At 48.6% G+C, this 25,804-nt stretch overlaps 2 protein-coding genes across 4 annotated transcripts in view; one reads left to right on the top strand and one right to left on the bottom strand.

Moving 5' to 3' along the window:
- Positions 1 to 766: 766 nt before the first annotated feature.
- On the top strand, positions 767 to 25,497 carry TMEM116 (transmembrane protein 116). 2 transcript variants are annotated; one of them, XR_010442116.1, is made up of 12 exons: positions 767 to 967; positions 1,411 to 1,457; positions 1,589 to 1,652; positions 5,187 to 5,318; positions 9,173 to 9,277; positions 9,707 to 9,756; positions 11,232 to 11,315; positions 11,400 to 11,538; positions 13,129 to 13,273; positions 13,365 to 13,438; positions 15,946 to 16,661; positions 24,448 to 25,497. XR_010442116.1 is itself a non-coding variant. In XM_064726675.1 (11 exons), exons 1-11 carry the CDS (start codon positions 920 to 922, stop codon positions 16,144 to 16,146), a joined length of 1,089 nt encoding a protein of 362 aa, XP_064582745.1. In that variant the 5' UTR covers positions 767 to 919; the 3' UTR covers positions 16,147 to 17,933. The 2 variants fall into 2 exon arrangements, 1 of the variants encoding a protein (XP_064582745.1); XM_064726675.1 differs by lacking the exon at positions 24,448 to 25,497 and having other exon boundaries at positions 15,946 to 17,933.
- The window catches only part of MAPKAPK5 (MAPK activated protein kinase 5), a 25,964-nt gene continuing 18,816 nt past the window's right edge, over positions 18,657 to 25,804 (bottom strand). The window contains exons 10-14 of one of the 2 annotated variants that reach the window (XM_064726676.1): positions 25,321 to 25,441; positions 24,660 to 24,790; positions 23,972 to 24,093; positions 23,617 to 23,721; positions 18,657 to 21,593 (exon numbers count right to left, since the gene is read on the bottom strand). In XM_064726676.1, coding sequence (XP_064582746.1) covers positions 21,499 to 21,593; positions 23,617 to 23,721; positions 23,972 to 24,093; positions 24,660 to 24,790; positions 25,321 to 25,441 — 574 coding nt within the window. In that variant the 3' untranslated portion in view covers positions 18,657 to 21,498. The remainder of the gene's footprint in view (positions 21,594 to 23,616; positions 23,722 to 23,971; positions 24,094 to 24,659; positions 24,791 to 25,320; positions 25,442 to 25,804) is intronic. The other variant, XM_064726677.1, reaches the window with a different exon arrangement.

Below are 25,804 nucleotides of genomic sequence, written 5' to 3'. Positions count from 1 at the left end.
AGGGGACCGTGCCCTGGATCTGTGAAGGGAGCAGTCCCAGGGTTCTCTGAGGGGAGCAACCCGCAGGATTCTGAGGGAAGCGTGCCCGTATTCTCTGAGGGGAGCAACACGCAGGATTCTGAGGGAAGCGTGCCCGTATTCTCTGAGGGGAGCAGCCGCGGGACTCTGAAGGAGCCGTCCCCTGTCTCTCTGAGGACAGCAGCCCCCGGGACCCTGAAGGAGCCGTGCCCGGGTTTCCTGAGGGGAGCAGCCGCGGGACTCTGAAGGAGCCGTGCCCGGGTTCCCTGAGGGGAGCAGTCCCCGCAGGACTCTGAAGGAGCCGTGCCCGGTCTCCCTGAGGGCAGCAGCCCTCCGGACTCTGAAGGAGCCGTGCCCGGTCTCTCTGAGGGCAGCAGCCCCCGGGACCCTGAAGGAGCCGTGCCCGGGTTTCCTGAGGGGAGCAGTCCCCGCAGGACTCTGAAGGAGCCGTGCCCGGTCTCCCTGAGGGCAGCAGCCCCCGGGACCCTGAAGGAGCCGTGCCCGGGTTCCCTGAGGGGAGCAGCCCCCTCAGAGCCGCCGCCCGCTCCCCGAAGCGCCTTCCCGCCCCCGGACGCTGGTGACGTCACGAGTGGGCGGGGTCAAGGCTAAGCGGGGTCGCCTCAGGGCGGCTCCGTGAGGGGAGCCCGGGGCGGCGGTGACCGGAGCGAGCCCGCCCACCGGGGCTCGGCCGGTTCTGCCCCCGGAGGGATGCGCGGGACTCCGGTGCCCGGGACGCCAATCCCGCTGTTTGCCCCAGGCTCCTGTCCCCTCAGCCCCTCTCTGCCACCGGGCGCTCCCCGCAGCCGGCCCCGCCGGCGGGGGCCGGGCGCGGTGCGGCCCCGGGGCGGAGCGCGGGCGGTGCCCGCAGCCCCGGAGCGGTGCGGCGGCGGCGGCGGTACCCATGGCCCTGCCGGCGGAGGCGGACCGGCTGGATGGGGGCTGGCAGGAGGTGAGCGGGCCCCGCCGGCACCGGCACCCCTCGGGACAGCGGCTGTCCCCTCCCCGGGACCTCTCTGTGCGCGTCTCTTCTCGTCCATCCCCTCACAGTCCTGCCCCAGCCCTGCGCCCCGCTCCGTGCCCGGCGGCACCGGCAGCGTTGCACGATCCTCCCCCAGTCTGTGCTGCTTATTCCTCTTCGGGATCCCGCTGTCCCCAGTCCCCGGTCCGTGCTGCCCCTTCCCAGGACTCTGCGGTCCCTGGTCCCCGTCCCCGGTCCGTGCTGCCCGCTCTTCTCCGGGACCCGCCTGTCCACCTTGCCAGCTCCGCGCTGCCCGCTCCTATCCCGATCCCCGCTCCTTGTCCTTCCCCCCCGGGCTCCCGGTCCCCGGTCCGTGCTGCCCGTTCCTCCCGGGTCCCGGTGTCACCTGAGCTCCCTCCCGTCCTTCTCCCCAGGTCTACTCCGCGCTCCAGTGGATCCAGTTCACCATGGCCATGCTCAGGTACGACACGCTGCCCATAGAGTTACTGTGGCGAAGGTGATTTTACCCAGAAAAGCAAAAAAAAAAAGAGAACTCGCGTCTCCCAGCGAGGCAGACGCGCTCCTGTCCCAACCTGTGCTTTGTTTTCTCAGCGTTGTAGGTTCCAGCTCAATTATTGCCTACGCCGTCTTCCAAAACGCAGTGCGGTCCCCCGAGGTAAGGTCTGAGCTTCCTTCTCCCTCCCTCAGCTGTGGTGTCAGTCCCTCTATGTGGGTCACACCTTTAGCACAGACTCCCTTAGGAGCAGCTGCAGGTCTCAGGGTTATGTGGTTAAAACTTGTTTAATAGCTGGGAGGCAAAAGGCTTGCTAAGAATTGGGCTCTTTGTCTTGGTAGGAGGTGAAAGGGCTGACCTTGAACCTGTGCTTCTGCAGGAAGAAGCAGGTTCCTGCAGCTTTCTGCTGCTCCAGGAAAGTCCTCCAGTCATTCCTGGAGCAGGTATTTCTTGGTGTGCCCTCCTCAGTGGGGCCAAACTCCTGGGGGGCTGAGCAGTTGCGCACAAAGCTGCTGGAGTGCCAACTGGAGCTGCCCCTGCAGAAATGCTTTTATAAGGGTTGGATTTTGGCTGTCTCTGAGGAGTCTCTCTGGGCAGATGTGCTACTAAAACTGACCCCACAGCCTCCATCCCATCCTGCCAGGCTTGGGGGTCCACATGCAGTCCCTCTGTGTGTCCAGGGCTTCCTGGGGGCTGTGAGCCAAGCTGATCCCTGTGAAGTTGGGATTTGCTGTGCAGGGTTTGCAGGCTCAGCCCAAAAGTCAGTGGAGCTGGCAGCAGCTGTATTTGTCCTTCCTTCATCTTCATGCTCTTTGTACATCGTGGATTCGATCTGCAGCCCAGAGAATGGGACTTCCAGGGAATTCCTGGAGCTGTCCCTGGAGAAGCAAGGAATGCAGGCAGCTGGCACATTGTTGGATGACACGGTGGGAAGGAGAACAGGAGTCCATGTTTGCAGGGCAAAGCTGTCCCACTTACAGCAGGGAGGACCTTGCTCCCAGCCAGCCTGTGGAAATGCTCTGCCCAGCACACCCAGAATAAACTGTGGAGATCTCCATGAATCCCCAGGGAAGAATGGGAATTCACCTTAGAAGAAGGCTGGGATGGAAAACCTACTTGAGCTTGTGCTGCTCAAGGTACACATCAAAGCCTCCTTCTACCACATCTGCACCACCTGGGAAGCTCCAGATGTGATTCCTGCTGGGGTTCTCTCTCTGGAATGATGTTGGCAGCGTCCTGCTGTGACTCAGCAGCCTCATCCTGCTGGCTCCCATGGCCTGGGTGCTCAGGAGCCCTTCTGCTCTCAGTCATGTGATGGGGCTGTGGCTTGGGAGCTGCTCATGAGCCACTCATGGCTCCAGGTCAGCAATGGGCTCTTCCTGCTCCAGAGGCTCCAGATGTTTCTGCTCAGATTATTTCTGCAGATCCGCAGAGGAGGGCTGGATGCCAGCTGGAGGGACTGGTTTGCATCAGCCTTCCAGGCTCCTCTGCTGCCAGGGGAGATCTGGGTTTCAAAAGTGACAAAATCTCCATCAACTTCCCCATAATCTTGTCCTCATGTCTCGGGTCTGAAGTGGAAGTTTGTAAACAAAAGGGTTGGAAGTGATCCATATCAAGGCTAGCCACAAACAGATTATTCCCTGAGTCATGAGGAGCCACAGCAAAACATTTAAAAATAAACAGCTCTGGAGGCTGGGAGGAGAAGGATCTTAGAAACACTTCCTGCCCCAACCTCAGAAATCAAATATTGCATTCTTGAAGCTTGCTCTCTGTCTCTATGGGGTCAATAAATCCCTCAGCCTGAGGTAAATCATTCAGAAGAGGTGATGGCAAGCAAGGAAGAACCCTCAGCCCAACACATTTGAGGAAGAGCTCTCAGCTGAACAGGTTTGAGGAAGAAACCTCAGCTCAGCAGGTTTGAGGAGGAACCTTCAGCTCAGCATGTGCCTGGGCCATGGCCACAGAGCCAAACCCCCGTGTGTGCTGCAGGATGGAAATCATTACATCTTTGCAGTCCCTTCCTCTATTTTATAAATACCAGTGGTTATTTTCTTTCCCCTTTTTCCCCTTTTTCAAGCCAGAGCCACACGTGTCCCTGTGTCACCTCCTTTATCCAGAGCAGCTCCTGGGCCCACCAGCAGTGCCTTGCTGCAAGGGCACTTGTGCTGGAGACAGAGGTCACCTGTTGGATTGCAAAAGTGCCTTCTTTGCTTATTTTAGATCTGTTTGGTTTAACCTGCCTCCATCACAAACTGGACAGTGCCCCCAGCCTGTCGTGCCAGGGCTTCATTTCTGCACCAGTGAGGAAAAGCCTGGTTTAAAAAAGGCATTTATAGATAAAAAAATTAAAATTAACTCCAGATCTTTGTGCCTCGTGCTCCTTCACACCCTATGGACAAATCTGCTCAATCTACCTTAACTCTTACCACACTTCCTAAGCTCTCACTGCACATGAGAACAAGTAAAACACAACCTGATGGGTGGCATGCATTTACTTCCAGGACAATATCGAGGCAAATCTCACCAAAAGCTCAGCTCCATGAAAAGAAATACAAAATCAAAGCCTGCTGAAGCATTTCCATGCTGTGTTTGGAATTATCATTTTCTGTAGGGAAAGAAAAACACCACAATTTTCTCTCCTGGATGCTGAAAATGAGGTACCCAAGGCTTTAATTAAGAATGTAGGTAATTAGGCTGCTTTTCCAGAGTCTCTGCTCTGCCACTAACAAAGAAAATGTTGGCCAGAATTTTTGCACAAATGTTTTCCTGCAGTGTTTACAGTCCTGGCCAGTGTGTGCAAACTGGAAATGGGCTGGAAACTGTTGTTAAAGGAGACATGACTCCTTTGCAGCAATAATGGCTCTCAGTGGAAATTAATCCAGCTTGTAAAATAAACCCAACCTTAGTCATCAGCTGAAATGGCATGGAACTCATAGAAAAATGTGTTTCAAGTAATCCCAGAGCTGAGGAAGGGTTTGTGTTTACTGGAAGTTTGATTTCTATGTGAGTTTATTTAAAACATGATGTCTCTTCTCCCTGCCAAGCTGTCCCGTTCTGCAAAATTGTAACGTGGTGGATATTTGGGATATTTTCTGTAAGTTTTGATGCTGCTCTTGTGGCAGAAGTGGAGGTTGGAGCAGGGAATGTGCATTGGAACAGCTCCTGAGAGCACAATGTGGAATTTCCCTGCAAGGAAAGCTGTGGGAGAAGGGCTGGGAGGTGCCAGTGTTCAGATAACACCAGATAACCTGGGACTGATGTCCCACACAATTCATCTCTCTGCTGTAATTGGTGTGGGAGTTTTAAAGGACTGAAAACAAGGATGATATTCAGGAGTAGAGCCTGAAAAGTTTTCATCTGGTAACTTTTCTTTGAACTTGCTTGGCTTTTAAAGTAAAGGACACTTTTTTTAGGGTGAAGATGAATTGACTGGTCTCAGAAATGTTGTCACAGTGCTTCCCTGAGGGTAAATCATCCCTCCACAAAGTGCCACTTATGCCCCACTTCCCCTCAATTCGGGCTTTCAAAACAACTTTGCAGTGAGGTTTTTCTACTGAAAAACTTTCCTCACCTGCAGAAAAACCTTTGGAAGGCTGTATTAAATATCTTTATGTCTGATAAGGGAGTAAATCTGCAGCTGGGGGGGCTGTGACTCCACTCACACCTGCTGAGATTTTCCTTTTTTCCCTTTTCCAGGTGCGTCCACTTTTCTACCTGAGCCTCTCAGATCTGCTGCTGGGCATGTGCTGGCTGGCTGGGGCCCTGCTCTACAGCTCACCCACCTCCCAGCAGGACCTCATCTGCTACAACCTGCAGGCCACGGGACAGGTGAGCGGCCTTGGCACCACATTCTGTCATTAACCTTGTCATTTGTCATAATTAACCTCGCTGGTGATCAGAGCCTGGCCCTGGGGCTGTTTCTCTTGGCTTTGTGTGGAAAAGGGAGGTCAGGCACTGGGGTTTGGGATCCTCTGGTGTGTGGGAGGAGGAGAAGGTGGGATTTTGTGTTGCTGGTGTGAAATGAGCAGGTGGGACTGGATCTGTGTCCTGTTGGATGCATGCCCATGGATCTCTGCTCTCACATGGCAGCTTTTCCATTTCTCTTTGTGCTTCCTCCAGCCTGGGCAGGAACAGACACATTCTGTGACTTTTGAGCTCAGATTTAAATTCCTCACATGAACATCCCAGTTCTTGCTCTTCCCAAGGACCAGCACAAGCTCAGCCTGTGTCCCAGTGCCTCAGCTGATCCCTGTGCTGGGCACCAGTTGGAGTAGGGTGGGTGAGCACTGTTTTCCTCACAGTTTGTTATTGCCTCACCCAGTTCCCATTTCAACACCAGGCCTTGGAAATCTCAGCTCTCAAAAATCTCTGCAGGGTCCAGCTGAGTGTGGGAGTTCATAAATGATCTCTGGAATTAATTTTTTCCTTTTAAAGGATATGGCAGGGAGGATCAAGGGGCTTTTGGAAGCTTTGATGTGCGGGCTCAGGCAGCTCCCTGGCAGTGTGGTGGCACCCACAGCTGGGAACTGAATGTCCTCATGGAACAGCAGCATCCAGAGCTGGAAAGGATCTCCACGTGCCTCAGAGAGGGCAGGGAAGCAGCTGCAGGTGCAGGATGGAATTGTTCCTGCTGCTGTGTGTCTGGGCATGGCCTCCTGCAGCCCAGGGTTGTTTCAGCAGCTGTTTTGGGGTACAGATGTGTTGCTGAGGGTGGTGAGAGCAACTGTTCAACTCCAGGCTCATCTCTGGTCCCTCCAGCCCTGCTGGCTCTGCAGTCTGTTCATGTTGGGAGAAACAGTGAGGTTTGGGTAACTTGGCCACTTGGGAATGATGCAGAATGACATCAAAGATGTTTTTAAGATGGGAAAATGAGGAGAGCTTGGGAGAGGCTTTCTGAGCTGGAAGGTAGAGAGAGCAAAGCAGGACTGAGGCTGTTCCTGAGCTGTTTCCCTTGCCTGGGGGACAGCTCTTTCAGCTGATGTGATGTTTTTATGGCCTGGAGGCAATTTGCACTGCTAGAGGAGAAATAATTTGGCTGTGGAAAATACACCCATAATTTCTCATCTCCCTTGCACTTCTGGCTCTTCTCTGCCCTCACTTTTCCAGCCTGTGGCTTCTCAGGGACACCAGCACAGGATGGGACAAGGTGAGGGCTTTGTGTTCATGCTGGGTGGGCAGAGCTGAGTCACAGCCTGAGCTCAGGCAGTGTCCCCTGTGTGCCACCCCCAGTCCCCAGGGCACAGGGACTGCCTGGGTGGCAGAGCCGGATTGTGCCTGGCAGGAGCTGGGGCTGTGTTTGCTCTGGGAGAAATGAAAACAAACGGAGCCCTTGCCATGGCAACCTTTCCCCAGGGCACGGGAGAGTGCAGGACCTCCTCACCCACCAGCCTGCAGTGCCCTTGAGAGGTGGGAACACCTCGTGCATAAGGAGGAGCCGGTAACAGGTTGAACCAGCAGATTCTGCAGGGCAGGAGGGATCTGGGAGCTGATGGAATGAGTAAATAAATGTCTCACAAACACCTGGGGCCTCTCTGCACACCAGCACCCAGAAGGTGTCAGATGGGCCGAGGTGAGGATGGGCAGGGACAGCCCAGCAGGGACAGCCCAGCAGGGTTTGTGTTTACTGGAAATTTGATTTCTATGTGAGTTTATTTAAAACATGATGTCTCTTCTCCCTGCCAAGCTGTCCCGTTCTGCAAAATTGTAACATGGTGGATATTTGGGATATTTTCTGTAAGTTTTGATGCTGCTCTTGTGGCAGAAGTGGAGGTTGGAGTAGGGAATGTGCATTGAAACAGCTCCTGAGAGCACAAATCCATGTGGAATTTCCCTGCAAGGAGAGTTGTCTCACCCTTGGAGAGGCTCACACTGGAGTCCTTGTGGTGTCTCAAGGCACTGCCTTAGGAGCAGGGCAATATTTTGCTTTATTCAGGCTGTTTGCCATTATTTACCATCACAGGCTGATATTGCAGTGGATGGAGCTGCCCAGTGTCCAAACTGTATCATAAAGAAGGAGATTGCTTCGTTCTTGGATATTCCCTCTTTCAGCCCCAGAGCTTTGATTGATATGAATGCAAACACTGCTCCCTTTGCTGTCCTGCAGTGCAATAATGAAGTCCAGAATAGATATTGTGGTTTTAATTGCACAACTCTCCCACGTCCTTCCAGTTCAGTTCCAGTGGCCTCATAATGTCCTGGCAGGCTCTGCTCACGCTGGGCAGCACAATGGGAGCCACACAAGTGGGATAATGAGGGATTCTTGTGTCTCTGCTTTAGCTCCTCATGGCCAGTGCTGCAGGACTGTCCCCAGCCCCAAAGCTGGGGCTCAGGAGAGCAGAATTCCCTTCCCTTCCCTTCCCTTCCCTTCCCTTCCCTTCCCTTCCCTTCCCTTCCCTTCCCTTCCCTTCCCTTCCTCCCTCCCTTCCCCTTCCCTTCCCTTCCCTCCTTCCCTTCCCTTCCCTTCCCTTCCCTTCCCTTCCCTTCCCTTCCCTTCCCTTCCCTTCCCTTCCCTTCCCTTCCTTCCCTTCCCTTCCCTTCCCTTCCCTTCCCTTCCCTTCCCTTCCCTTCCCTTCCCTTCCCTTCCCTTCCCTTCCCTTCCCTTCCCTCTGGCATTTGGGTCTCTGCTCCAGAAGGCAGCACTGACATTTCATGAGCCTCTCCCAGGTGTCCTGAAGTGCAGGAGAATGATCCTTGTGGGCTGTTTTGGCCTTCTCTGGAAGTAGCTGGGAAAGGGTAACAACCCCTCATTAAAACTCATTTAATGAGCTGGAAAGTCACTGCAATGTTCCTGTGGCAGCCCTTGGACTCAGCCTCTTGAGCCAGCCAAGAGCATTCACAGCCTCAGTGAAGGAGGCCAGGTTTGTTTAGTGCCCACTTTCCCAGCCCTGGATGATACCAGGGTGGCAAACCTGTGCTCCTTATCTTTTTGGCAAAGGATAGCAAAGCCACAATAAAAATTAAAAAAAAAAAAAATTCCCTTGTCCAGCCCTTCCTCTTTGCCACTGTAGTTTGTGTTTCCTGTGGCAAACACAGCACAGGCATGTACATGGTGTGATTAGGCAACCTGGAGTAAGCATGAATTTGGAAACAAATTTGATCAATATTTAGGGAGTTTTATAGGAAGTTTTAGATAATTACATTAATCTCAAGCTGGAATCAAAATCTATGAAACTCTCAGTGTGCTCTATCTTTTCTCCTTTTTCCCATGGAGGAAGAAAAGAGGTTTTTGGGATGTTAACTCAGGCTGAGGGCAGAGAATATCTGCCCTCACATTCCTCTTGAAATATCCAATTGTTTTCTGTTTCCGTGAATTCTCTGCCTAGTGAGCCTATTATGCAAGAAGGAAATCTAAATGTCACATCTGTGCTGTGTTTCCTGATGGACATAGCATTGAGAAGGTCCAAGTGCCTCTGAAACCCTCATTGCCAGGCTCTGAGCCAAAAAAATGAGCCAGATCACAAAGATCTTTATTTCTAAGATAGTTCTGCTGTCATTAGTTGTCCTGTCTGAGGCCAAAGTGAAGCTGCTTTTGTGTGGTTTAAGGTGGGAATTTCCAACCTGGCTCAGCCCCTCACCTTTGGCAGGTGTTCATCATCCTGCCTCTGTTCCATGGGATTTGGGAGGAGCTAAACATGCTCCAGGAATTGTTCTTCCAGGACTGAAATTCTGGTTTTATTTCTCAGATATTCTACGTGGCCTCTTTTCTCTACACTGTCAACTACACCTGGCACCTGTACATGGACCTCAAGGTGAAATACAACCAGAACCTGTTCAGGGTGCCCCCCCAGGTGAGTGGGACTGCTGCAAAGGCTGGGAACCCAGGGACAAGGACACAACACTCAGGAGAAACCTCCCTGCACTGCAGGCTGAGCAAATACTTCACACACCCCGTGACCAAAATCTCTCCTTGCAGTTCATTCCTCCCTCCCACCCAAACAGGGAGGGCAGGGAGGCACCACCACTGCCATGGCCAGGCTGGGAATACCCCAGATATTCCTACAAAACATTCCTTGTGCAGCTCTTCCCAACAAACCCACTGCCCTGCACAGCTTCCCCAGACATTTGCTGTGCACAGCAAATTTTCTATCCCACATATTCCACCTGGAAGTTTAGGCTGGGCAGACCCCCCTCAGCTGCTGAATCCTCCCTGGAAGCTTCTTCTTGTGAACCAGGGGCTGTGCAGAAATAATTTTAATTAAGATTTTTGGATTTTGCAGGTTGTAGATTATGCAAGTTGTGTTGGCCGAATAGCAACGATCTTGTCAAGGTAAGATTCCATTCTCCCTGGCACAGGGTGTGGATTTGGTGAGGGTTAATTCTCCCTGGCACAGGGTGTGGATTTGGTGAGGGTTAATTCTCCCTGGCACAGGGTGTGGATTTGGTTAATTCTCCCTGGCACAGGGTGTGGATTTGGAGAGGGGTTAATTCTCCCTGGCACAGGGTGTGGATTTGGTAACAGTTAATTCTCCCTGGTACAGGGTGTAGATTTGGTAGGGTTAATTCTCCCTGGCACAGGTATGGATTTGGTGAGGGTTAATTCTCCCTGGCACAGGGTGTGGATTTGGAGAGAGTTAATTCTCCCTGGCACAGGGTGTGGATTTGGTAACAGTTAATTCTCCCTGGCACAGGGTGTGGATTTGGTTAATTCTCCCTGGCACAGGGTGTGGATTTGGTAACAGTTAATTCTCCCTGGCACAGGGTGTGGATTTGGTGAGAGTTAATTCTCCCTGGCACAGGGTGTGGATTTGGTGAGAGTTAATTCTCCCTGGCACAGGGTGTGGATTTGGTGAGGGTTAATTCTCCCTGGCACAGGGTGTGGATTTGGTAACAGTTAATTCTCCCTGGCACAGGGTGTGGATTTGGTGAGGGTTAATTCTCCCTGGCACAGATTGGATTTGGTGAGGTTAATTCTCCCTGGTACAGGGTGTGGATTTGGTAACAGTTAATTCTCCCTGGCACAGGGTGTGGATTTGGTGAGGTTAATTCTCCCTGGCACAGAGTGTGGATTTGGTGAGAGTTAATTCTCCCTGGCACAGGTGTGGATTTGGTTAAGTTGCTCCCTGGCACAGGGTGTGGATTTGGTGAGAGTTATTCTCCCTGGCACAGGGTGTGGATTTGGTTAATTCTCCCTGGCACAGGGTGTGGATTTGGTGAGAGTTAATTCTCCCTGGCACAGGGTGTGGATTTGGTGAGAGTTAATTCTCCCTGGCACAGGGTGTGGATTTGGTGAGGGTTAATTCTCCCTGGCACAGGGTGTGGATTTGGTGAGGGTTAATCCTCCCTGGCACAGGGTGTGGATTTGGTAACAGTTAATTCTCCCTGGCACAGGGTGTGGGTTTGGTTAATTCTCCCTAGTGGGAGAGTGTGGCTTTGGCAAACTGCACTGTGCCTATCCCTGCTTCCCACTTGTTTAAAAGCAAGTTTTACTAAAAGGGCTGTAAAGCTCATCATTAACAGCAGAGTGACCTCATGAATGCAGAATTAGAGGTTTTTTTCAACCAAGTTAATGATAACTTTATTAACTGGATGTGGTTTTCCAGAAGGTTTCCCTTTACCAATGATTAGCCCTCACAAATGAAAGCCTCAACACTGGTAAAGCTGATAAAATACTTTTCCATAGCAGTGCCAATAAAAACAACTTTAAAGACCTCTGTAGTGATGGGAGAAAATCCAAGCAGTGCCCAAGTGGAGCAGTGCAATAACCTGCAATAACTCATGACTATGCTGTCCTTTCTCCCCCAGCCTGATCCCTTTCCTCCTCATGGTGCCGGTGTTCTGCCTGGGCAACAGCAGTAATTGCTACCAGAACTTCAGCCAGAAGCACGGGTGAGCTCCCTGCCTTGCTGAGGCACAGCCCCAGGGCTGCCCTGCTGGGCTGGCAGCAGCTCAGGCTGTCCCCTGTGTCCCCAGGTGTCTCCTGATGCACACGGAGGTGGCCGAGCCCCCCAGCGCTCCGCAGGGCCTGAGCGGCTCCGTTTGCCGCGCCGTGCATTTCTACGGCATCGGCGTCTTCCTCGTCTCCTTCCTCATCAGCTTCGTGGCCATCCTGGTAAGGCTGGGGCTTGTGGAGCCCTGGGTGGCTCCAGAGGCTGGGAAATCATGGAATGGTTGGGTGGGAAGGCATCTTTGAGCTCTTGGAATGGTTGGGTGGGAAGGCATCGGAATGGTTGGGTGGGAAGGCATCGGAATGGTTTGGGTGGGAAGGCATCTTTGGGCTCATGGAATGGTTTGGGTGGGAAGGCATCGGAATGGTTTAGGTGGGAAGGCATCTCTGGGCTCATGGAATGGTTGGGTGGGAAGGCATCTTTGAGCTCATGGAATGGTTTGGGTGGGAAGGCATTGGAATGGTTGGGTGGGAAGGCATCTTTGAGCTCATGGAATGGGTTGGGTGGGAAGGCATCTTTGAGCTCATGGAATGGTTTGGGTGGGAAGGCATCTCTGAGCTCATGGAATGGTTCTGGTGGGAAGGCATCTCTGAGCTCATGGAATGGTTTGGGTGGGAAGGCATCTCTGAGCTCATGGAATGGTTTGGGTGGGAAGGCATCTCTGAGCTCATGGAATGGTTGGGTGGGAAGGCATCTTTGGAATGGTTTGGGTGGGAAGGCATCTTTGAGCTCATGGAATGGTTTGGGTGGGAAGGCATCGGAATGGTTGGGTGGGAAGGCATCTCTGGGCTCATGGAATGGTTGGGTGGGAAGGCATCGGAATGGTTGGGTGGGAAGGCATCTTTGAGCTCATGGAATGGTTTGGGTGGGAAGGCATCTTTGAGCTCATGGAATGGTTTGGGTGGGAAGGCATCGGAATGGTTTGGGTGGGAAGGCATCGGAATGGTTTGGGTGGGAAGGCATCTCTGAGCTCATGGAATGGTTTGGGTGGGAAGGCATCGGAATGGTTTGGGTGGGAAGGCATCGGAATGGTTGGGTGGGAAGGCATCTTTGATCTCATGGAATGGTTTGGGTGGGAAGGCATCTTTGGGCTCATGGAATGGTTTGGGTGGGAAGGCATCTCTGAGCTCATGGAATGGTTTGGATGGGAAGGCATCTCTGAGCTCATCCAGTGTCGCTCTCTGCCATGGGCAGGGACACCTTGCACTGTCCCAGGCTGCTCCAAGCCCTGTCCAGCCTGGCCTTGGACACTTCCAGGGATGGGGCAGCCACAGCTGCTCTGGGAGGGATTTCCTCCCAACATCCCATCTAAACCTGCTCTCAGTTTTCAATCCTTTCCCCCCTGTGTGCTCACTCCGTGCTCTTGGTAAACAGGGCAGGGGAATTTTGGAAGGGAAAATATCACTGTGCCACCAGATAAATCCCTTTGGAGTTCTGTGTTCTGTCAACCCATCCCAGAAATATTTAGCAGGATTTCAAAGGCTTGGAGCTTGGCAGAAGAGATCACCCCCTGCATGAACGAGCAAGAGGTGATAAATGGTTGGACCTCATGATCTTAGAGATCTTTTCCAGCCTAAACAATTTAATAATTCCAAAATCAACTCAGAGTCTTCAGTTTAGAAAAGGCCACGTGCAAAGCACCACCTCCCACAGGGTTTCAGTGCTGTGTGGAAAGGTTGGATAGGCTGGGATCCATCCTGGATGAACCCAGCAGATCCCAGCCTGTCCCATAACATCTGCCTGCTCTTTTCCAGGTTATCCTGGGTCAGGCCCGAGGGCTCTACAAGAGGTTTGTGAACTCCACAGGGTTCCTGGGGGATCAGCAGTGGGCCATGATTAAGATGGTGGAACAAAGGGTGGTTTTTTACCCCATTGCCTTCTTCTGCTGCTGGGCCCCAGGTGAGCAGAGAGTTCCTCCCACATCACCCCCCTGTGGAACCCCAGAGAGGTGGGGTTGACTTCACCCTCCCATCCATCCCTTTTTCCACAGCTGTGCTCCTTGGGGTGCTGAAACTGACTGCTTCAACAACCAGCAAAATCTACATGGCTCTGCTGATCCTGCAGGTAAATGTCTGTCTGTCCCTGCAGCCTTCTCACCTTGAGTCTCCTGTCCTCAGCCCTGCTGGATCTCTGCTGTGTGAGCCCAAGTCTGATTTGTGCTTCTGACTGGCCAAGATCTTGGTTTGGTGGTTTAGGTCTTCTGTGGGATCTCAGCACCTCAGCACTGAGGTGTCACCGAGAGCACCCTTGGGGGGCTCGGGAGTCCTGGAATGTTCCAGAAGTGTCTGGTGGCTGGACTTTGATCCTACACAGGAGACGACACCTGTATGAGGATAGGAGGGTTTCACCGGGGTGAATGGTGAAGGGATGAGTTAATTAGAGAGTGAAACACAGGGTTTAGGATTTCTGTACAGGGGGGTTTAGAGAAGTAAGATGGAGGAATTGGGGCGTGTCCTGTCCTTCTTCTTCTTCTCTCCCCCATCTTCTGTGGTGATGGTGGCACTTTGGGATTGGTCATTACTAAAAGTGCACTGGGCAATAAGGGTGAAAGGTATTGGGGAAAAATGATAAATATTGTACACGTAACTTTGGGTATAAAGATAGGTGACCGTCCGGAGGGCAGGGAGTGTGCTCATGGCTGGCTGCTGAGCAGAGCTCTGTCGGGCCGAGAGAAAATCTTTTAGATAAACAATTAATAAACACCGAGACCGAGAAAAGAACTGAAGCCTCTTCTGGTCCTTTGAAACGTGGGCTGCCCCAAGGCCACCCCGGGCCTTTCCAGGCCGCCCAAACAGCCGAAAACCGGACAGTCTTCCACAGGCATGAAAAGGTCTCAGTGCCCAAATCCCAGCAGTTTAGTGGTGAGCAGGCTGCAGGGTGGATGTTTGGACTTGGTGACCTCAAAGGTCCTTTCCAACCTCACTGATTCTGTGGTCATGGAAATTGCAGCAAATAGGACTAGAAAGGATCCCCAGAAATTGGTTTTGTTTTCCTATGTCCCTAAATCTCCAGATGTGATTCCTTAATAACACTTGTCCTGCTCCTTCTTGTGCCTGATGCAGAAGTTAGCCATTTTATTCAATTATATCTATACACTATATATCTATAACTATAATACTATAGTTATAGTTATCTATATAAAATATTATATTTATTTAATATATAAACATACATAAAACATATTCTATATTTGTATAGCATTTATATTTAATTAGATATTCATTGAACATTTATTAAAATAACAGCACAATTTCTCTATCATAGGGAAGATAAAATCCTGCTGGGAGGGGGATGTGATTCCTTAATAACACTTGTCCAGCTCCTTCTTGTGCCTGATGCAGAAGTTAGACATTTTATTCAATTATATCTAATATAGTATATATATATATATAACACTATAGTTATAGTTATCTATATACTTTATTATATTTATTTAATATATAAACACACATAAAACATATTCTCTATTTGTATAGCATTTATATTTAATTAGATATTCATTGAACATTTATTAAAATAAATGAGAAGATAAATTCTCCAGCACATGGAGGATAAAATCCTGCTGGGAGGGGGATGTGATTCCTTAATAACACTTGTCCTGCTCCTTCTTGTGCCTGATGCAGAAGTTAGACATTTTATTCAATTATATCGAATATAGTATATATAACTATAATACTATAGTTATAGTTATCTATATAAGTTATTATATAGATATGTTATTATACAAGTTACTATATAAGTTATTATATAGATATTATATAAACATATATAATATGTTTATTTAATATATAAACATACATAAAACATATTCTATATTTGTATAGCATTTCTATTTAATTAGATATTCATTGAACATTTATTAAAATAAATGGGAAGATAAATTCTCTATCACAGGGAGGATAAAATCCTGCTGGGAGGGGGATGTGATTCCTTAATAACACTTGTCCTGCTCCTTCTTGTGCCTGATGCAGAAGTTAGACATTTTATTCAATTATATCTAATATAGTATATATAACTATAATAACATATAGTTAGTAGTTATCTATATTAATATATTATATTTATTTAATATAAACAACATAAAACATATTCTATATTTGTATAGCATTTCATATTTATTAGATATTCATTGAACATTTATTAAAATAATGAAATATTCTCACACAGGGAAGATAAAATCTGTGGGAGGGGATGTGATTCTTAATAACACTTGTCTGCTCCTTCTTGTGCCTGATGCAGAAGTTGATTTTATTCAATTAATCTAATATAGTATAATAACTAAAACTATAGTTTAGTTATCTATATAAGTATTATATAGTTATAGTTATATAAGTTATATATTTATATAAGTATATAATAGTATTTATAAACATAATAATTTTATATTATAAGCATAAATATTCTATATTGTATATTTATATTTAATTAGATATTCATTGAACATTTATTAAAATAAATGGGAAGATAAATTCTCCAGCACAGGGCCGATAAAATCCTGCAGGGAGGGGGAGGTTTTCCATGGATCCCAGCTCTGGAATCCCTCATTCCCCTGTGCTCTCTCTCTCTCCCAGGCTCTCACCGCAGCCTCCCAGGGGCTGCTGAACTGCCTGGTGTATGGCTGGACCCAGCACGCCTTCCTGTCGCTGAAGCGCGGCTCCCGCCGCGATGTGGACACGCAGACCCCGCTGCTGCGCTCGCAGAAGAAATTCTACTCCAGCACAGCCCCCTCGGGCCCGCCCGACCCTGCGGGCTCCTCCTCCACCCTGCTCTGATGCTGCCCGGACAGAGGCAGAGTCCTCCCAGCTCCTCCTTCCCAGCCCCTCGTTCTGCAGGGCCGTGGATGTTGGATGGAGCTGTCCCCAGGCGCTCAGCGGACATAGTTATTTATTTAATGGATTCTTCCTGCCTGGTAAATCTTTAGTCCAGACTTTCTCCTCCTGGGAATATCCCTAGAAATGCAGCAAACCCCATGTAAAGGCTCAGAGACCTGGTGCAGCTCCATGGAGGTTGGAGCTCCTAAGGAGTTTTTTTTTTACTTTGTTTTATTTCTCCTTTACAAATTAACAAAAAAGCCTAATGAGTATTTTTCAATCTCTGCCTTTTAATTCGCTCTGTGAGAATTTGCACCACCCTAAGAAGCAATTGCAGGGAGTGAAGAATTGCAAAGGACAGAATCTGCCTGGAATTTCTGCACATTTCCCTTTCCTTCTCCCTGCCAAGTCCTGCCCAGCCACAATAACTCCCCAAAATCAGCTGCTTCGACCCTGTGGAGCATCTCATGAACCAGGTGAGCAGGACTTTGTCTGAGTCTCTTTTTGCATTTCCAGATGTTCACAAGAATTATTTACTGAGGTCCCACCATTCTGTAGGAAATAAACCAGGTCTTCAGCTGTGTTAAAAACAACTCTTTACCTTTACACTCTTTATTTTCCAACAGCTTCACTTTTTGGGTCCAACCCAAATTTTTCTCATAGCAGGTTAGACAAGAAGAGGAAATACTCCAGCTTTGTGTAATTAACTTACACAACTGTGTAAACTCTGGGTAAGTCACACAAGGGTTTGGTCAATGACTTATTTTCTCCTACAGAGTGAGACTGAGTGCAACAATTCAATTTTGCTGTTCTAAAGGATAAAACAAAGTTTTCAGTTTTCATCTTCTTCCCCCTGGTCCTTCAAATCCTCCTCTAGTCCCAAAGTTTGGATATGGGTGACTCTGTGTTTCCCCAGCCCCACTTCAAAGGCAGATATTCCACAGGCAGGGTGGGATTTGTGCCCTGGCACAATGAAACAAACCCAGCCTCACCCCTGAGAGCCTCCTGGGCCTGACCCCGTTTGTGCAGCCAGTGCAATTTGTGTAAAAGGGGATTAAAGCTTCCAGAGTGATGGAAGATTACCCAGGAGCAATGATTGGATTGCTAACGGAGCATCAGGGCTGGCAGTGGGTGCTGACCCAGTCCCAGGGCTCCTCAGAATGCACAAATCACTCAGGGTTTGTTTGAGGGGAGTTTTCTTGCTGGCTTGGCTGCTCCAAGTGCTCCCAGGGAATAAATTGTCCCCTCAGTCCCTTTGCCAGGCTGGAGGCTCTGAGGGTCACTCAGCCCCCAGCCCACTCTGAACTCCCCCCAGGCACCAAGCAGGGGGAAATTCTCTCACAAGGAAGGAGCCTGAGCCCAGCTCGTGTCCTGCAATGCTCCTGGCTGTGTCTGGTTCCTGTCACCTCCAGGGTAACAAAAACATGGCCCAGGTGCCACCCTGAGGCTCTTTCCTTAAAAACAGACAGAGGAGGGAAGCACTGCCTGTCCCTGGAGCAGCTCAGGGCCAGCAGCAGCACAGCAGATCCATTTCTGAGCACCCAGTGTCCCCCAGTCCCAGCAGGGCTCCCACCTCAAGTGTCCCCAAGACAGAAGGACTCATCCCTCCCTTCCCTGGGTGCCCAGGGGTTAACTGGGAGCACTGGGCAGGTGCTGCTGCCATCTGATGCAAAGCTGGGCTAAAAAAAAAAGGCAATTTTGGGTTATGGTGCCAAGCAGAGCCCAGGATTTCCCCCCTCAAATCCTCATTCAAGTGTTTGTTCCCATGGATCAGGGAGGTGGGATAATCATGGAATCATGGAATCTCTAAGGCAATGCTCCTGGCTGTGTCTGGTTCCTGTCACCTCCAGGGTAACAAAAACATTTCCAGAGGCAGGAAGGGCCCAGGTGCCACCCTGAGGCTCTTTCCTTAAAAAGAGACAGGGGAGGGAAGCACTGCCTGTCCCTGGAGCAGCTCAGGGCCAGCAGCAGCACAGCAGATCCATTTCTGAGCACCCAGTGTCCCCCAGTCCCACCTCAGGGATCTGGCTCCTATTCCCAGTGTCCCAAAGACAGAAGGACTCATCCCTCCCTTCCCTCAGTGCCCAGTCCAGCCCCCAGGGGTTAACTGGGAGCACTGGGCAGGTGCTGTTGCCATCTGATGCAAAGCTGGGCTAAAAAAAAGGCAATTTTGGGTTATGGTGCCAAGCAGAGCCCAGGATTTCCCCCCTCAAATCCTCATTCAAGTGTTTGTTCCCATGGATCAGGGAGGTGGGATAATCATGGAATCTCTAAGGCTGGAAAAGCCCTCTAAGATCATAAAATCCAAAAATGAACCCAGCACCATTAACCACACCCCAAAGTGCATCCAAACCTTCTGGAAACTTCCAGGGAAAAGCAGAATCCTGCTGCTCTTCCCTCCTGCTCCTTCCTTCTTCTCTCTGCAGGGATTTGGGAACCAAATAAAAAACCAGGCAGGAACTTTTGAGTTTAGTAAAATCATTTATATACAGGATGGGTAATATTTACAATGTAATACTGATCCAAAAGGAACTAACAGGGAACACTGAGAGGAAAATGAGAACATTTTAACACACAGGAGTTAAACATGGGCACAGACTCGAGTTTCCAAAAGAAAATCCAGAAGTAATGACAGCAAAAGTTTGACATGTTGCTATTTCCAATCAAAATCTCTTTCACTAATCAGGTTCTCCTAATTTTAACATTTATAGAAAAGCTTCAAATAATCAAATCACAGGAGAAGCCAGTTATACAGAAAATTTTGAAAAGGTCAAATGATTTCAGACATTTTTCTTCACTTAAATAAAATTCTAAAAAAAAAAAACCAAAACCCAACAACCTCCAGAGCTTTCCCACATATTTTTAGTGTTTGTACAAAGAAATTCTTCTTTGATCCCACACTTCCAGCTCGAGATATTTACAATATTCACAGTCTGCTACAAAGGATCAGTAGATTTATTACCAAGTCAAGCCTCAGAGAATCAAGACAAGGTGTCTTGCACTTGCTTCAACTGAAAAATCAACTAAACCCAGGAAGGAGAAAGTCAAATGCTACTTTCAAACACATAAATGAATCCATTAAAGTTATTGAACTTTGAAATGTAAAACAGAACTTTTCCAAGAGTAAAAAAAAAAATCAACTTTCTCATAGAAACAAAACCATTTGACCTTGAATCTTCAAATTTTGTTTTCTTAATCTGTCCCTCCTCCCTCTGCTTCAAATCAGGCTGTTATTATTTATCACAGACAAGAAAATGGAGATTAAATCCATCAAAAGCAGTTCCTTGTGGCAAAAGCCCTTGGAAATTTGTACAAATGTTCCCCCCTCAGGATCAGCAGCACTTGAGGGATGAAGAACAGGAGGAATCCTCTAACACACCTCAGATCCCACCTTCCTCTCTGGCTGCACTTCCAACAAATCCTGACTCCCAAAATCTGCCTGAGGATGTTCCTGCTGGGAGGGCAGAGTCACAAAGTGCTTTTGGAGGGGATTTTTTTTTGCTCTGCCATTCAAACAAAGGTGATTTCCTTGTTTCCATCTCTATCTGCCACACTTGAAAGTTTCAATTCCTCAGAAAAAAACCCACGGATTTCAAGTTCAAAATGAAATCATTTCAAGACATGACCTAGAATTTGAGCAAGGACAGAAATGCACATAACAGGGCTTGATGGTACAGCCAAAAAAAAGTGACAAAAACTCTCAATTTTTGCTAATTCTCTTCAGTTTTCATCAAGAGGTCAGTGCACAAATATTCCAGGTAATGTCAGAGGTTCCATCAGAGCACGGATAAGCAGGGACTGTTCTTACCCTGCATTGGAAAAAACTGCCCACAGGATTAAGGAAAGCTGACAGAGAACAGGAAACAAAACATCTCCTTCATGTAGAAAAAACAAGTCACTGTTTAGAAAAATTGTATAGAAAGAGTCAGACACTGCACTAAAGCCGCAAGGAAATTTTGGTATAGAAAAGAGACAAAAAAAAAAAAAACAAAAAACAAACAACAAGGCTGGACTTTTGTAGGAGAGAACTGGGAGATTGATGGCTCAGGTTGGTCAATGTAAACCCAAAAATGGATGAGCTGTGAGAGACAACAACGTTCAGGAGTGGTCACTGAGGGCCCTGGGTTGGCACTTCAGTCTGCAGACCAAACCCAGCCGCTGTCTGCACGCATTTGGTACCAAAATAGCTCTATAAAAAGCCTCCGCCCGATCTTTGAAAGAAAGAGAAGCAGAAAAGGTAGAAAACTAGAACTATGTACAGATTCTTGCCATTGGTTTGTTTCATCAGGATTTTAAAAAAGCAGCTTTTGGAGCCAATGTTCCAGACTAGAGAAAGAACCTGCCCTGGGGAGCAGGGAGCAGCCCTGCAGTTGTGGCTCCCCCAAAAAGGAGCTTGAAGGCATCAGAGATGAGAATTTGAGCTCCAGAGAAATCCCAGGGGTTCCCCAGAGCACTGGGAGCTCTGCCAAACAAAAGGACAACTCAAAACCCAAGCTTGGATCTTCTAGGAAGGAAAGAATGGGAATATCCCAAACAAACAAAGCCCAGGCTGGTCTCGGTCCATAGAAGATCCCACCATGGAAATTAAAAGAATTTGTGCATAAGGACTTGAACATTCTTCTGTTCTGCTCTTGGACAAGGTGAGAAAAAGAAGAGTTTTGTGCTGAATGGCTGATTCAGCCTTAAAAAAGCTCTGAGGAAGATGAGGAGAAAGAAAGAAAGGAGGTTAAGCCTTAAAGAAGGTCCGAGGGAGATGGGGAAGGTGACAAAACAAGAGAGTCACTGCTCAGAACTGAAAACTTCAGCAAGCACATGGGCCAGGCACCAAGCCAAACTGAAGGGCATTTAATTGATTTTTCTCTACCTAAAGACCTGGAATTTAGGTGCCAAGGGGAGCTGGGAATTTGCATTTCACAGCACTTGCTTCAAGTACTCACTGAGCAGGAGCTTGAGAAACTGTGGCTCTCCTTCTCACACAGTCACTGCAGGGGCTGGATGTGGCAGGTGAAAGGCAGCTTCTGCAACTGGTTATTAAGAAAAAAAAATGGTTTTTAACAATAAAATCCACCCCATTTGTGGGGCTCATGATTAACAGTACATAAGTGATCATATATACCTCGAGGAACTGAGTTTTAAAAAAATATTACAGTACCAATGATTTTTTTTTTCTTTGTATCTACAACTATACAGCATTTTTCAAGCAGTATGGAAATTTAATGAAATAATTATGATTTATTAATTTACATAAAAATACTTTTTACAGTTAAAGAATAAATCTTAAATGGTAAAAAAAATAAGATTAAGAAGCTCCAGCTATTGAGAGTCGTGGGAATTTGTCTGCTCTTCGATCACTTGTTTGACAATTTCTGCCAGTTTTAGTCGATCCACTTTGTCTGTGAATCCTCTGCCTGGAAGGGGAAAAAAACAAAACCAGGGAATCAGCTGGAGCTGGGCACAAGGAGGAAAGCAATCCCAGCTGGAATTAAACAATGGAATTGTTTAATTAATTAAGCAATCCCAATGGAATTAAACACAGACTTAGGGCAACAGCAGCACAGGATCCAAAAGGAATTAGAGACCATGGAAAAATGGAGAATTAAAGATAATTAAAGATAAATTAAAGATAAACAGAGCAGAGGAGGAAGCAGATCAGCCCTTGGGAAGGTGGCTGATGTTCCTGTCCCTCCCATCCATCAGCACCTGAACTTCCCACCCAAACTGAGCTGACAGGAGGAGCAGCCTCCAGCACAAAGAGGGAATAAACAGCTGGATGGAAAGCAGCTCAACAGGTTCCTGAAAGGATCAGAGAATCCTGGAATGGTTGGAAAGGACCCTGAAGGTCATCTGGGCACCTTCCACTACCCCAAACAATGCTTCACACAGACTCAGGGCAACAGCAGCACAGGATGCAAAAGGAATTAGGAGACCATGGAAAAATGGAGCAATTAAAGATCTGAATGAGAGCAAGCAAACAGAACAGAGCAGGAAGCAGATCAGCCCTTGGGAAGGTGGCTGATGTTCCTGTCCCTCCCATCCATCAGCAGCTGCTCCTGGGGGCCACCTGAGCATCCCAAGGTGCCTGTCCTGGTTTCTTTAGTTTCCCACCCAAACTGAGCTGACAGGAGGAGCAGCCTCCAGCACAAAGAGGGAATAAACAGCTGGATGGAAAGCAGCTCAACAGGTTCCTGAAAGGATCAGAGAATCCTGGAATGGTTGGGAAGGACCCTAAAGGTCATCTGGGCAGGGACACCTTGCACTACCCCAGGTTGCTCCAAGTTTCTGTGTGAAACAATGCTCCACACAGACTCAGCACAGGATCCAAAAGCACTCACAGACCATGGAAAAATGGAGCAATTAAAGATCTCAGTGAGAGCCAAGCAAACAGAACAGAGCAGGAAGCAGATCAGCCCTTGGGAAGGTGGCTGATGTTCCTGTCCCTCCCATCCATCAGCAGCTGCTCCTGAGCATCCCAAGGTGCCTGTCCTGGTTTCTTTAGTTACCCACCCAAACTGAGCTGACAGGAGGAGCAGCCTCCAGCAGAAAGGGGAATAAACAGCTGGATGGAAAGCAGCTCAACAGGCTCCTGAAAGGATCAGAGAATCCTGGAATGGTTGGAAAGGACCCTAAAGGTCATCTGGGCACCTTCCACTATCCCAAACAATGCTTCACACAGACTCAGGGCAACAGCAGCAAAAGCACTCACAGACCATGGAAAAATGGAGAATTAAAGATCTGAATGAGAGCCAGGCAAACAGAACAGAGCAGGAAGCAGATCAGCCCTTGGGAAGGTGGCTGATGTTCCTGTCCCTCCCATCCATCAGCAGCTGCTCCTGAGCATCCCAAGGTGCCTGTCCTGGCTTTGTTCTGCTTCCCACCCAAACTGAGCTGACAGGAGGAGCAGCCTCCAGCAGAAAGGGGAATAAACAGCTGGATGGAAAGCAGCTCAACAGGTTCCTGAAAGGATCAGAGAATCCTGGAATGGTTGGAAAGGACCCTAAAGGTCATCTGGGCACCTTGCACTACCCCAGGCTGCTCCAAGCCCTGTCCAACCCCTCCTTGGACACTTGCAGGGATGGGGCAGCCACAGCTGCTCTGGGCAGCCTGTCCAGGGCTCCCCACCCTCCCAGGGAAGGGTTTTTCCACATATCCCATCTATTCCTGCCCTCAGACAATTTTAAAATCCCCTTTTCTATCATGATCTGTTTGTGCTGTTACATTCCTGGTGCTTCAGAAAACTCAACCCTGACCCTCAAATAGAAATTTCAAAGCAACATTTTCACCCCCATTTTGGGAACATCAGTTCTGGCAGAAGGGATAAAACAGTGTCAAACCCTAAATCAGCCCAAATCCAATAAATCTGGGGTTATTTCCATAACAGAGGTCTGTGCTTCCCCCTGTTCCACACTCCCTGGGGAGAGCAGCAATTCTCACCGTTCCAGCTGAAGCTCTGCAGGGTGTCCCGCAGCAATTTGCACTCCCTGTTGTATTTCCAGGCCTCCTGCATCACTTCATTCAACTTCTCATCTTCATTCTCTCCTGGTTGGGACAACAGAGGGACACAGGAGGTTTGGATTCAAACTGGGCAGTCATTCCTGCTGACCCCACACAAAGCAGGAAATGGCCTTTAAACCAAATATTGCTGTTTAAAAGTTCTTTTAACAGCTCTGCATGTCACTAAAACTCCACATGAACCCAAATCCCAGCTCAGAGGCTGCCCAGGACTTTTCTTCCCCCCAAAGTGGGGGTCTTGCACATTTAGGAATAAAAGGTTCTTAAAAGTGGCAACCTTTACCAGCCTGTGGTAGAATGCACTGAGCAATCACATCTCTGAGCTTCTCCAGAGCCACGTTGGAATCATTGCTTCCATTCTCAGGGTCATGGATGTAAACGCCATCCTTTGGCTTGGTGCTGCACAAAAACAAGGGGGGAATAATTAGAATTTAACGAGCTCAAGCTCATTACTTGTTGTGTAACTGCTGCAGTCTAACACAGCTCATTCCCTCTCTGGGAAACTGGGAGGCAGGTTCAGCATTAATTATAATTCTTGATAATTTTTAATTTGGAGAAAAAAGAATATTCCTGTAAGTTATTTGAAATAAGGGTGATCCTATATGAATCTATTTTTGAGGGTAACTCGAACAAAGAGAGAGACAGAAAGTTTACCTGACTTCTTCAGTAAAGAAATGTCAGGATGAGAAAGAATTTTAAGATATTTTTTCTCCCAGTTTGCCTCATCTTACACGTGACCCATCATCCCAACAGGAATCTGTTCAATGCAGGAACAGCGCCCAAGCTCCCTCCTGCCCTCCCTGGCACATCTTGGCAGAAACACCACACTGTGCCACTGCTGCTTGTCTGAGCAACACCAGGATTGTGTTAAAGCACCACAGCTGAGCCTGTGCCACCCCCAAAGGCATCTCCCAGCCATCCCAGCTGGCTCCAGGTTGTCCTTGCAAGCCCAGCTCTGGAGTTACCCCAGGAGTTTCCGCTTGCGCAGGATCGGGTTGTTCACGGAGTGAAGGGGCTTCAGGCTCACTTTGAGGTCTTGGATTCTCATGTTTGCAAGTTGTTCTGCATGAGCCTGCTGGATCCCTGCCACCATGGCCTGCAAAGGCAATGGACAGTGTTTGCCATGGGCAAAAAAAAAAGAGGCACCAAAATTTGGAGGTGGGTAAGAAAAATCAGGTTTGCATGAAGCAAGGTATGGTTACATCTAAAATCAGTGACAAAATATCCCTGGGGGAAACAGGACAAAGGATCATCTCCTTCTTGTGTTCACAAGATTGACTGAAATCCTCTTGGAGCAGAAATGAAAGGAAACAAGGACTGTTTGTTTAATTAGTGAGGTCATTGCTGTATGAGCTCATAAAACATGGCCAAAAGAGCAAAGAGCTGTGGAAGATCCCTCAGGCTCTGCTTTCCCCCATCAGCACATGGCTGCTCATTACACCAATCTGGGAGCATCTCCTTCAAGCCCAAATTTCCCATTTTATTCCCATTTCCATTTCCATTTTCTCCCTATGATCTCAGCCTCTCCATAAGCAGAAGAGAAGCTCCTTCTCTGCATAACCCCACATCAACAAAAGCCCTTCAGCCATCCCAGAGCTCTCCTGACCAAGTCACTGCTGCTCAGACCTTGTCCATCATCAGCTGGGCAGAGGGCAGGATGTTGTCCAGGGCCTCCGTGGAATTGAGCCAGGGATGCTCCAACACCCCCTCAATGGTCAGACGTTCCTCAGGCTTCACCTTCAGCAGCCTGGGGAGGAAAGAACAAATCCTTAAGAAGGAGTTTGGTGATTTAAATGCATTTAAATGCATTTTCAAGGCTAAAAAAAAAAAAAAATCAGCTTTGCCAAGAGCTCAAACTGCCTCATTTTGGGGCAAAATCTCCAAATCTGTCCCAGCTCCCTGAGCTTGCTGTGGTTTAATTCTGTTATAGCTCACCCAGGGCAAAGGAGGGTGCTAAAGGCATTCCTGGGGTACCCCTGAATTCCACAGCTGCTGCTCCCAGGGGGGAAATCACCTCCAGAGGAGCTGGAAATGATCCAGGCTGGCACTCCCTGGAAATGCTCTCCCCAGAACAGGTTACACTCATCCCAATGGAAACTCTGCAGCATCC

This window comes from Zonotrichia leucophrys, chromosome 15 (assembly GCF_028769735.1).
Source record: "Zonotrichia leucophrys gambelii isolate GWCS_2022_RI chromosome 15, RI_Zleu_2.0, whole genome shotgun sequence".
Classification (NCBI taxonomy): domain Eukaryota; kingdom Metazoa; phylum Chordata; class Aves; order Passeriformes; family Passerellidae; genus Zonotrichia; species Zonotrichia leucophrys.
This window is presented reverse-complemented; position numbering and strand designations above follow the sequence as displayed.